This window comes from Electrophorus electricus, chromosome 8 (assembly GCF_041902795.1).
Source record: "Electrophorus electricus isolate QZ-2024a chromosome 8, ASM4190279v1, whole genome shotgun sequence".
NCBI classification, from domain to species: domain Eukaryota; kingdom Metazoa; phylum Chordata; class Actinopteri; order Gymnotiformes; family Gymnotidae; genus Electrophorus; species Electrophorus electricus.
This window is the reverse complement of record NC_137504.1, coordinates 34,500,001-34,512,207: the sequence shown is the minus strand read 5'-3', so window position 1 is coordinate 34,512,207 and position 12,207 is coordinate 34,500,001. Positions and strand designations below refer to the sequence as shown.

The following is a 12,207-nucleotide window of genomic DNA, read 5'->3' as shown; positions in this document are numbered from 1 at the left end:
GCTAACCCTAAAACCCTAACCCTAACCCTAAACCTCTAACCCTAACCCTAAAACCCTAACCCTAAACCTCTAACCCTACCCCTATACCTCTAACCCTAAAACCCTAACCCTAAACCTCTAACCCTACCCCTATACCTCTAACCCTAAAACCCTAACCCTAAACCCCTAACCCTAACCCTAAACCTCTAACCCTAAAACCCTAACCCTATACCTCTAACCCTAACCCTATACCTCAAACCCTATAACTCTAACCCTAAACCTCTTACTCTATAACCCTATAACCCTACAACGCTAACCCTATAACCCTAACCATAACTATATAACCCTAACCATAACCATATAACCCTATACCTCTAACCCTAACCTTATAACCCTAACCCTATAAGTCTAAACCTAACCCTATAACCCTAACCCTATAACTATAACCCTAACCCTATTTCCCTATATCGCTAACCCAAGATCAGAGCTAAGACTCTTTACACACTTCTTAAGGAAATTCTCTGTTTTGTTTGACCTGGTCCTTTGCAGAACTTCAACACAGTGAGCAAATGTTTTCTATTATCTTATGATAATTAGTTCCTGTACACAGTGAATGTGTGTGTGTGTGTGTGTGTGTGTGTGTGTGTGTGTGTGTGTGTGTGTGTGTGTGTGTAAACATCCCTGTGTGTCTTCTCAGTTTCTATATGACTTTAGATACATGATTACCTCATTGCACACGCGTGTGTGTGTCTGTGTGTGAGCGGCTGTCAGCACTGGCTGAGTGCAGCTCAGACTAGAGTTGTGTAGTAATGGAGAAACTGTCTGAGTACCACGGCGCTATTAGCAAACTGCGAGCGGAGCAGCTCTTGGCTGCGGCAGGACGTGATGGGTGCTTCCTCATCCGCGACAGCGAGACCATGCCTGGGACATACTGCATCTGTGTCCTGTGAGTCCCACCCAGGTGGACATGCCGTGATCGCAGGCTTGGACTAGCAGCTGGGCCATGTTCACTAATTCTAGGAGTGTTTTTATGCAGTGTTTGTTGTTTAACACAGCTGGTTAGGATAGCTGGGATAGTGGGTAGTGCATTAGGGTTAAGGTTAGTGTGTAATACATTAGAGTTAGGGTTAGTGGGTAGTGCATTAGAGTTAGGGTTAGTAGGTAGTGCATTAGAGTTAGGGTTAGTAGGTAGTGCATTAGAGTTAGGTGTATTGGGTAATGCATTAAGATAGGGGAAGTGTATTAGGATTAGTGGGTAGTGCATTAGGGTTAGTGAGTAGTGCATTAGGGTTAGTGAGTAGTGCATTAGGGTTCGTGTTAGTGGGTAGTGCATTAGGGTTAGTGAGTAGTGCATTAGGGTTCGTGTTAGTGGGTAGTGCATTAGAGTTAGGCTTATTGGGTGATGCATTAGGGTTAGGGCTAATGCATTAGGGTTAGGGGTAGGGGTAGTGTATTAGGGTTAGTGGGCAGTGCATTAGGCTTAGCATTAGTGGGTAGTACATTAGGGTTAGCATTAGCAGGTATTACATTAGGGTTAGTGTTAGTGGGTAGTGCATTAGGGTTAGTGGGTAGTGCGTTAGGGTTAGAGCTAGTGCATTAGGGTTAGGGCTGGTGCATTAGGGTTAGGGGTAGGGGTAGTGCATTAGGCGTAGGGGTAGTGCATTAGGCGTAGGGGTAGTGTATTAGGGATAGTGGGCAGTGCATTAGGCTTAGCGTTAGCGGGTAGTACATTAGGGTTAGTGTTAGTGGTTAGTGCATTAGGGTTACGTGTAGTGGGTAGTGCATTAGGGTTAGCTGGTAGTGCATTAGGGTTAGCGTTAGTGGGTAGTGCATTAGAGAGATGGTTATTGGGTAATGCATTAGGGTTAGGGGTAGTGCATTATGGTTAGTGGGTAGTGCATTAGGGTTAGTGTTAGGGCTAGTGCATTAGGGTTAGGGGTAGTTCATTAGGGTTAGGGGTAGTGCATTATGGTTAGTGGGTAGTGCATTAGGGTTAGTGTTAGGGCTAGTGCATTAGGGTTAGGGGTAGTTCATTAGGGTTAGGGGTAGTGCATTATGGTTAGTGGGTAGTGCATTAGGGTTAGTGTTAGGGCTAGTGCATTAGGGTTAGGGGTAGTTCATTAGGGTTAGGGGTAGTGCATTGGGGTTAGGGTTAGGGGTAGTTCATTAGGGTTAGGGGTAGTGCATTATGGTTAGTGGGTAGTGCATTAGGGTTAGGGTTAGGGCTAGTGCATTAGGGTTAGGGGTAGTTCATTAGGGTTAGGGGTAGTGCATTGGGGTTAGGGTTAGGGGTAGTGTATTAGGGGTAGGGGTAGTACATTAGGATTAAGGGTAGTGCATGAGGGTTAGCGTTCTCCTGCCCCTAACTGGACTGTATGTCCTGAACTGTTGTCCTGAGTTTACATGCTCACATGAAGCCCTTGATATTGGAGTGTTCACCCCAGACTGTATGTTTTTGATGTGCAGGTGTGACCAGTACGTGTACACCTACAGGCTGTTCCAGGTAGAAGGCCAGTTATGGAAAGCACAGGTAAGTGAGGTACACTGACCACTACACTACAGTGAGGCACGTCAGTGTACTGAACACTGCACTACAGTTAGGCCACTACACTACAGTGAGGCGTGTCAGTGTACTGAACACTGCACTACAGTTAGGCCACTACACTACAGTGAGGCACGTCAGTGTACTGAACACTGCACTACAGTTAGGCCACTACACTACAGTGAGGCGTGTCAGTGTACTGAACACTGTACTACAGTTAGGCCACTACACTACAGTGAGGCATGTCAGTGTACTGAACACTGCACTACAGTTAGGCCACTACACTACAGTGAGGCGTGTCAGTGTACTGAACACTGCACTACAGTTAGGCCACTACACTACAGTGAGGCACGTCAGTGTACTGAACACTGCACTACAGTTAGGCCACTACATTACAGTGAGGCGTGTCAGTGTACTGAACACTGTACTACAGTTAGGCCACTACACTACAGTGAGGCATGTCAGTGTACTGAACACTGCACTACAGTCAGGCGTGTCAGTGGACTGAACACTGCACTACAATCAGGCCACTACACTACAGTGAGGCGTGTCAGTGTACTGAACACTGCACTACAGCCAGGCGTGTCAGTGGACTGAACACTGCACTACAGTTAGGCCACTACTCTACAGTGAGGTGTGACAGTGTACTGAACACTGCACTACAGTCAGGTGTGTCAGTGTACTGAACACTGCACTACAGTCAGGCGTGTCAGTGGACTGAACACTGCACTACAGTTAGGCCACTACACTACAGCGAGGCGTGTCAGTGGACTGAAAACTGCACTACAGCGAGACATGTCAGTGGACTGAACACTGCACTACAGCCAGGCGTGTCAGTGGACTGAACACTGCACTACAGCCAGGCGTGTCAGTGGACTGAACACTGCACTACAGCCAGGCGTGTCAGTGGACTGAACACTGCACTACAGCGAGGCGTGTCAGTGGACTGAACACTGCACTACAGCCAGGCGTGTCAGTGGACTGAACACTGCACTACAGCCAGGCGTGTCAGTACTACATGCAGTGCAGGGTTGTAATTTTGGTGAAGCTGAACTGCTGCCATAACAAATGCTGCCATGGCAATGGAGTATTACAGGGGGCTGTTACAGTTAGGAGTTCACATACCTTTGGCCATATAGTGTATATTGTATATTTAAACAAATAGAATATTAACATAGAGAAATGTTTATTTTTAAATTAGATACATGCAGTAAAAACTACATGTATGACTGAAATGAGACAGTGCCCAGTGATGACCTATGAACTGTGATGACCTATGAACTATGATGACCTATGAACTGTGATTACATATAAACATATAAACTGTGTTTGTGTGGCTTTAAAATTGTTTTGAACTAGGTCATCTCCTTGACCTTAGATACGTGTTTGGTCTCTGTTACTGTTACAGTCCAAACTCTGAATATTTTCAGTGCTTATGAATGTATTTTCAGAGAGATCAACACCTCTGTGTTTACTTCAGACATAACAAGCATAGCTGGCACAAGCTGAAAGAGGAACCAACGTTCATTTACTACCCACAATCTGTCAGGTTTCAGAACCTGTGAAAGTAAAGTAAAGGTTTTGTATTTAGTCATATGACTGGTCTTTATACTCATATCACAATCCATGCTCAACGCCACTGATGTGAAGCACAGATATGGTGCAGATATAATTTCCATTTAAATATTGTGTGGTAAATTAGACCTTTATCCAGATATACATTTAAGTACATTCAGAAGATCCATTTGTAATCTGTTTTTATTATGTGTTAGCAAAATTTTAGTATTAATGCCTAATTAATGTCACCTTACAGCAGTGTGAACTAAAATAGATATTAATCACATTTGAAACTTGTACTTTTTTATGCCAACTTGTAATGATTTAAGTTTTCTTTCTTCCTGTGAAATGTTTTTTGTACTAATACTACAACAATATCATAATAATATACCAGGATAATATACAGTAAAGCCCTAAACTGGAAATGACTTGTATTCAGTATAGTAATAGTTTCTGGACCGGAATCTGTCATGATCGGTCCTCCAGCATCCCTGTCTCCATGGTTACCTGTCTCGTGTCTGTGTTTTGTGTTACTGGCTTCATTCTGTTCAGTATCCGAGCCCCGTGTTCATCATGTCAGGACTGATCATGGTTAATTGACGCCTTTCTTCGTTCGTGTTTGTTCTTATCTTTGCTTGTATTTTTGTTATAGCCGGATTCTGCGTTTTCATCGTGTTTCGTTTCGTTTAATCACGTGTTCCCGTGCATTACATATTGGTTCTATAACCCTGGACTGTTCTAATGATTACACGAGACTGGATTTGCCCGTAATAAATCTTGCTCTTCTCTGCGTGTGCGTCTGCCTCCTAACTGCTCACGTTACAGTATTGTAGAAAGTTGTTATTACAGACATGTGGTTGCTCAACTGTAAAACCACGTGACATTTCCTGACCTGTTATACATGTGATGTGTGTGGGGGAGACTAGCACTACAGTGTAGCCCAGCCTATGCGCTAACCCCATGGCCTTATGGGTAGTTGAATTTTAATGGGCTCTGCCGTGTGGATTCACCATGACCTCACAATCCCTCTACAGACGGCGTGCGGGGTGAAGGAACGACTCTTTCGGAATGTCAGAAACCTCATCGTGGCATTCAGGAAACCAAACCAAGGCATGGTCGTACCTCTGCTTTATCCTGTGACCTCCGACCTTCGGCAGGAACCGTCACCAGCACCCAAAACCTAGATAATATTTATCATGTGAATCAACTTATTTTATGATGATTGCAAAAGTGTTCGATGGTGAGAAGTGTGCACCTACCTACATGATTTACAAAGGCTGTATAAAGATAAGATTCTTGTCCGTAAACAATAAATGTGCTTCTATTTGTGGAATATTTAAATGACCAGTGATCCTACATTTCATTTATCTGATGCTTTTATCCACCTTGGCAGTGGTGGGGCATGAACCAGCAACCTTCTCATTACAAGTCAAGTACCTCGACCACTAAGCTAGGGTAGGGTATTGTTCAGTGCACTGATGTCGACTGCTCCCATGTTGACTAACGGACCACTAAGCTAGGGTAGGGTATTGTTCAGTGCACTGATGTCGACTGCTCCCATGTTGACTAACGGACCACTAAGCTAGGGTAGGGTATTGTTCAGTGCACTGATGTCGACTGCTCCCATGTTGACTAACGGACCACTAAGCTAGGGTAGGGTATTGTTCAGTGCACTGATGTCGACTGCTCCCATGTTGACTAACTCTAGTACTTATTGTTTATGGCACTGATTCTAGTCTGTTGTATTTTAGTAAATGACAAAGCACTTTTGAGCATCTGCTAAATGTATATATGTGGGCAATCTACATTTAGGTGTCTAAGCCAGGCCCCTACTCTAACTGAGTGGTGTTGGTATCTTATTATGTGTTTCAATGACACTAATGTAATCTGGTTTGGATTTGCAAAATAAATAAATAAATGTTATCAAAAACATTAGTGGTGTGTTACAGCATGGTTTAGCTGTTAGTGGTGTATTACAGCATGGGATAGCTGTGTTAGTGGTGTGTTACAGCATGGTTTAGCTGTTAGTGGTGTATTACAGCATGGGATAGCTGTGTTAGTGGTGTGTTACAGCATGGGATAGCTGTTAGTGGTGTATTACAGCATGGGATAGCTGTGTTAGTTGTGTGTTACAGCATGGGATAGCTGTGTTAGTGGTGTGTTACAGCATGGTTTAGCTGTTAGTGGTGTATTACAGCATGGGATAGCTGTGTTAGTGATGTGTAACAGCATGGTTTAGCTGTTAGTGGTGTGTAACAGCATGGTTTAACTGTGTTATTGGTGCGTTATGGTGTGGGTTAGCTGTGTTACTGGTACGTTGTGTTGTGGGTTAGTTGTATTAGTGGTGTTTTATGGTGTAGATTAGCTGTGTTAGTGGTGTCATGGTGTTGGTTACCTGTGCTAGGGTCTTATGATGTGGGTTAACTCTGTTAGTGGTGTGTATCAGACATTGGATCGACAGGCAGCACTTCCTTTCTGAAAGCGCAGGGTTTTCTCTCAACAGGATGTGACATGGTACTGATGCCCTGATGGCACTGATATGAAAACACGTTTCACTTTACGGAGTTTTTGAACTCCTCCAGGAAAAACACTGCACATTCTAGAACACCATCTGAAGGTGTGTATATATATATATATATATATATATATATAGAGAGAGAGAGAGAGAGAGAGAGAGAGAGAGACGTCCTAAGGCCACACCTCTCTTTGTGAAATTAATTAGTCTTTTCCGAATCACTGAGATGAGAAGGAAATGACTGATTGTTTACAACTTTATTTATCAAAATTCTCAATGACCAAAGTCCCTTGTCTTTATTTCAGCTGTTCAATCAACTCTTGTACCATCAACACTCGCATATGGTCACTGAAAAGCTTTCAGAAGCCAGACATGAACACTGGAACATACAGTCACGTAGATGTAAGAAGATAAAGGCTTTTTAGTAATTTCCAATTTATACTATAGTTCATTTATACTATAGTTAATTTATACTATAGTTCATAGTCTGTTTGGTTGCATGTGTTAAAACCTTCCAAGTCTTTCATTTGTACCTCATCATGGGGGACAAATAACAAAATAAAAACAAAGTTAAAAGCCTTAAATTATTGTTTACCAGTTGACCTTTCACCTTTCACCTGTGTTCATATTAACAGCAACAATATGTATGGCTAAAATAACAGTTTATAAACAACCGACATATTACTTAAATAATTCAGTTCTCCATACTGATATTCCAGCACTTGTGAGACAGCCAGTACCCTGTGAGCTGAAATTTTACAGTGAGTTTTATTTAGCTGTATCTACTTTCAGAAATACCACAGAAGTGTGTTTTTAATACTTCAAGGCTCTCTGGTTATCACCGACCTTTGACCTCTGGGTCACTGTGTGCCAGGAACACCCAGAGCGCTGCAAGGCTGAAAAGACTGTGAAGAAATGTGGTGTAAACACTCTGAATGCAAAGGTCTTCAGGTTTGTTAAGAGAAACACGTGGCATGCACACGGGTAAGCCTCACGCAGCCATGAGCCACTAACGACTACGCTGGATTGAAAAAGAAAGACAGCAAATTCAACATGAGAAAAAAACCAAACACAACCAAACCGTGTGTGTGTGTGTGTGTGTGTGTGCGGAGGTCCTCTCTACCTCCGCCATGGTCATTTAGACCACTGTGTGTGTGCCATTTAGACTGCTTCTTATAGAATGTTCATACAACATACAAAAACATACTGGTAATAATACTGAAACATTCATTGCATTTGTGTGTGTGTGTGTGTGTGTGTGTGAGAACCCCAGTCTTGCTGTTGTTTTCCATTAGAGCAGAAAGGCACAAGTTCCACATAGATAACACTTCTTCTTTCTACATGTTAAAAAAGTACACTGTACATGATTTTATTAAAACACCTCCCCACTGAACCTTCTTAAGAGTGTGTCAATGCTGGGAGTTCTGTCCAGAGACGCAAGACAGCACAGCTGTGCGGGTTCTGTCCAGGCTGACCTTATACAGAGACGCAGGACAGCACAGCTGTGCGGGTTCTGTCCAGGCTGACCTTATCCAGAGACGCAGGACAGCACAGCTGTGCGGGTTCTGTCCAGGCTGACCTTATCCAGAGACGCAGGACAGCACAGCTGTGCGGGTTCTGTCCAGGCTGACCTTATCCAGAGACGCAGGACAGCACAGCTGTGGTTCTGACCCTGCTCCACCCTCTTTAGGAACGAGACCGTGTGGAAGCTGACGTCGGTTCGACGTCTGCGCTGTATTTGGACAGAGTGTAGCAGCGCGTCACAGGTTACCTACTGGCTGAAGCTCTATATACATCCATGTGCCAGTCAGCTCGGCACTAGCCATGCACACCAAAGCTTAAACAGAACACCAGGCAATGTGACTGCTTCAATCCACAATGACACTTAAATGGATGAGCCAGAATTCCAGAAGGCAGTTTTAATCCAAGCGAGAATCGTAAATGAGGACTTTGGAGAGTACAGGTTCATGTTTGGAGTGTTGTGATATGCTCAGCACCACGAGAGAGAGGTGAGAGTTCCTGTGTTAGCTGGGAGGTGCTGTGTTGTTCTCACTGAACACTCCGTAATAACACTAACACCGCAGGACACCAGCAAAGCAACAGGCTGTCTCGTCACAGAGAAAAATGACGCAGAGACCTTATACTTGAAGCAGGAGGCCGTTTGTAGATAAAAATGTCTAAAGCACAATAGTATTTCAATTAACACAGAACCTTTTACAAAAGGAAGAAACAGAACATCTGTAAATAGAGCACATCCTTAAAAACTTAAATAAAACCACGCCATCCTGTCACATGTCAAAGACAAATCTTTTCTAGAAAAAGGTTGTGATACTATGTGGGCGCATGTCTAGTGTGTGTGTGTGTGTGTGTGTGTCACGTGGCACTGTTACCTCTGCGTGGTGTCTGTTTGTTTAATGAGATGTATGTTAAAGGGGCTGTCTGCCAGTTCTGCGTGCTGTTCCACTGGTAACACATAAAAGCCCTCGTAACCTGAGACACGCCCCTCTGACAGAAGCTCCTCCTTCTCCTGATCAGTCCATGGTCTGCTCCCGCCCTCCCCCGCTTGGACCCGCCTCTGCTCCCACAGCCAGGCCCCCTGCACGGCCCTCAGCCGCGCTGACTCCAGCACGCGTGTGCGCTCCTCGTCCGGAGTCGTTCCGTATCGGATGTTGAGGCACAGCGCCCCCTGTTGGAGAACCATTTCAGCAAATCGCCTGGTCTCCCCTCCAATCACAGCGCTCATCTGGGATACTGACACGTTCACGCCGTTCTCCAGGACTCTGACTCCACCCCCGGCACCTCCTCCGACCACGCCCAGGTCCGCCTCGAGGGGGCCAGCCTTCGTGAAGTAGTGTGTGTCGCGGCCATCTATGGTAAAGTGGAGGCCGCGTAGGTAGACGGTGCCATGTAGCACGGCTGCCGTTCGACGGCTGTCCTCGCTCGCCACGCCGATTATCTCCGTGGCAACCACGCCATTTTGGATAGCAAACTTCACACCTTTTCCAAAGATGGAAGAGAGGGCGGAGAATCTGGGTCTCCGCCCCTGCCTGCCTCCCAGCTTCTTATTGGCTGGACTCATGGGGAGGCGGTCCAATGATATGAAGTTTTGTAAGTGCCTCTGAAGTTCACACTGAATACCGAGAACAACCTGGAAAGAGAGAGGGAGAGAGAGAGAGAGAGAGAGAGAGAGAGAGGGAGAGGGGGGGGTGCGGGGATGGTAATGGGCAGAATGCAGGCTGCACACAGAAATGTACGCTCTTTAAGGAACACCTGTGTGTGTGTGTGTGTGTGTGTGTGTGTGTGTGTGTGTATGTGAGTGTGTGTGTTATACGTGTACAAGTGTGTGTTTGTGTGTGTGTTATGTGTGTGAGTGTGTGTGTGTATTTGTGTGTGTGGGGTCCCAGCTCTGAGTGTGTGTGTGTGTGTGTGTGTGTGTTTCTCACCTTGCTGGGGTCCCAGCTCTGAGTGTGTGTGTGCACGTTCATCATCTCATACGTCTGCTCTGTGTTCTCCTCTGACAGTTTGGGGAAACCTGGAACCACGTTATGGAGCTGGAAACCAAACAACTTCAGCCAGCTGCTGATGTCTGCACGCACACACACACACACACACACACGTGCGCACACACACACACACACACACACACACACACAGTAGATCTGAACACATTCACTGGGGCTCTAAAGTTCTGAGAGTTTAGATCAGAGTGTTTCTGTAATGATGGCTGTCAAGCCAGATCACAGAGTGGATGCAAACTGGTCACCTACTGACACCACACACTCACCACACACACCACACACCAACCACACTCACCACACACTCACCATACAGACACCGCACACACTGACCACACACACCACACACTCACCACACACACACACCACACCCCATACTCACCACACACTTACTACACCCACACACACACCCTATACACACACCAGGACTCTGCCTGCATGGGTGGAGCGCCCCCACCTGTGGTGAAGGTGGTGTCGTCCTGTAGGGAACCTAGTGGGTAGTTATTCTTGAAGGTGTACAGGTTGAACGGCTTGGGTTCCACACTCGTCTCCGCCCACAGCTCGTGATTGGGCGTGGTCCATCTCCCAGCAACCACGTCGTAGTCACGGCGACCGAGGTGCACCAGGCGGGTGAGGGGGTCGTACAGGCCGCCCTGGAAGCCGAAGGGGAGGGAGAATGTGGGGTTGGAGTCCTGGTACACGTCGCCATACGGAGTGTATCGCAGTTCCTTCACCACGTGTCCGCGGCTGCTGAAGACAGCCAGCGGAGTCCCGCTGACGTCGCACGCCACGTAGAACTCCTCGCCACCGCTCCTCTCCATGGCGATGAGGTGGCCCTGCAGGTCGTAGTACAGCGAGGTGATGTGGGCGCCCGTGTGGTTGTAGAGGTGTGTGACGCGCGTGGGGTGTGCGAGGTCAGCGTAGAAGAACTGCAGGCGCGTGCCATCGCTCCCGCGGCTGGACACGCGCCGGCCCAGGCCGTCGTAGCCGTACCACACTCGCTGGCCGCTCTCGCGCTCTAGTGCCTCCGCCAGGAGCCCGCGGGACGTGTAAAGGAACAGCAGAGTCCCGCGGCTGCGCAGGAAGCCATCCTGGTCCGTGCGATACTGCAGCTCGCCCAGGCGCGTGATGCGGTCACGGAGGTCGTAGCGCAGTGGCGTGAGTCTGGCACTGGCCCCCGTGCTCAGCAGGTTGATGTTGCCGTTCAGGTCGTAGCTGTAGCGCCACTGCGGTCGCTCGTCCACCGCGGCCGCCTGCAGCTGCCCGTCTGCGTCGTACTCGTACGAGCGGCGCGTCACGTTGCCTTCCACGCCCACGCGCACCTCGCACGACGTCACACGGCCCAGGCTGTCGTACTGCAGCGTCATCCAGAAGGCGATGGCCTTCAGGATCTCGTACTGAACCTCCACCAGCTGGCCGTTGGCGTTGGAGATCTTGGTGTGCTTCATGGTGTGGGTAGTGATGACCTGGTTGAGGTCATAGCTGATGACACTGAATTTGCCGAACTGCTCGATTCGCCCCGACACGTCCACGTAGCGGTACAGGTCAATGGGCAGCGGGGTCTCATTAATCATCGCCTGCATGCTGGTGACCCGGAAGTTGTTGTAGCTGTAGTCGAAGCGCGCGTTGACCAAACCCTCCTCACTGAAACGATAGATCTGCCGTCCCACTAGAGGACCTGTGAGAGAGAGAGAGAGAGAGAGAGAGAGAGAGAGAGAGAGAGATCTATGATTATATTTGTTGTTTTACATCCTAACCCAGTTACTACACTCTGCCTTTGCATCAGAAATCTTATCTGACTTGATAAATATGGTAATGATGTGTTTCTCTACCTGAGAACACAAAGCAATATTACACAATAACACAAATGCTAACGCTAACGCTAATGCTAATGCTAGAGTAAACAAAGGCTAGTGAGTACTAATGAATCTTTAGTATCATGGTAACAAAACTGTGATGTTGGAATATTATTATTATTATCATTATTATTATTTATATTATTACTTTTATTACTATTATTATCATTATTATTATTTATATTATTACTATTATTACAATTATTATCATTATTGTTATTTATATTATTACTATTATTACAA

At 46.4% G+C, this 12,207-nt stretch overlaps 2 protein-coding genes across 3 annotated transcripts in view; one reads left to right on the top strand and one right to left on the bottom strand.

Annotated features, from left to right (window-relative positions):
• The first annotated feature begins 643 nt into the window (after positions 1-643).
• Positions 644-5,923, top strand: sh2d1aa (SH2 domain containing 1A duplicate a). The gene is made up of 3 exons (XM_027031419.3): positions 644-925; positions 2,446-2,509; positions 5,113-5,923. The coding sequence occupies exons 1-3, from the start codon at positions 789-791 to the stop codon at positions 5,260-5,262; spliced, it is 351 nt and encodes a 116-aa protein (XP_026887220.1). The 5' UTR covers positions 644-788; the 3' UTR covers positions 5,263-5,923.
• Positions 5,924-6,837: 914 nt separating this feature from the next.
• The window catches only part of tenm1 (teneurin transmembrane protein 1), a 135,672-nt gene continuing 130,302 nt past the window's right edge, over positions 6,838-12,207 (bottom strand). For both annotated transcript variants that reach the window (XM_081719526.1, XM_035527484.2), the window contains exons 30-32: positions 10,566-11,786; positions 10,037-10,179; positions 6,838-9,741 (exon numbers count right to left, since the gene is read on the bottom strand). In XM_081719526.1, the coding sequence (XP_081575652.1) occupies positions 8,980-9,741; positions 10,037-10,179; positions 10,566-11,786 (2,126 nt within the window). In that variant the 3' untranslated portion in view covers positions 6,838-8,979. The remainder of the gene's footprint in view (positions 9,742-10,036; positions 10,180-10,565; positions 11,787-12,207) is intronic.

Coding starts and splice junctions, on each gene's coding strand:
- sh2d1aa (XM_027031419.3), top strand. CDS start 789: ATGGAGAAACTGTCTGAGTACCACGGCGCTATTAGCAAACTGCGAGCG. Junction 926..2,445: donor ACATACTGCATCTGTGTCCT/GTGAGTCCCACC, acceptor TTTGATGTGCAG/GTGTGACCAGTACGTGTACA. Junction 2,510..5,112: donor GCCAGTTATGGAAAGCACAG/GTAAGTGAGGTA, acceptor ATCCCTCTACAG/ACGGCGTGCGGGGTGAAGGA.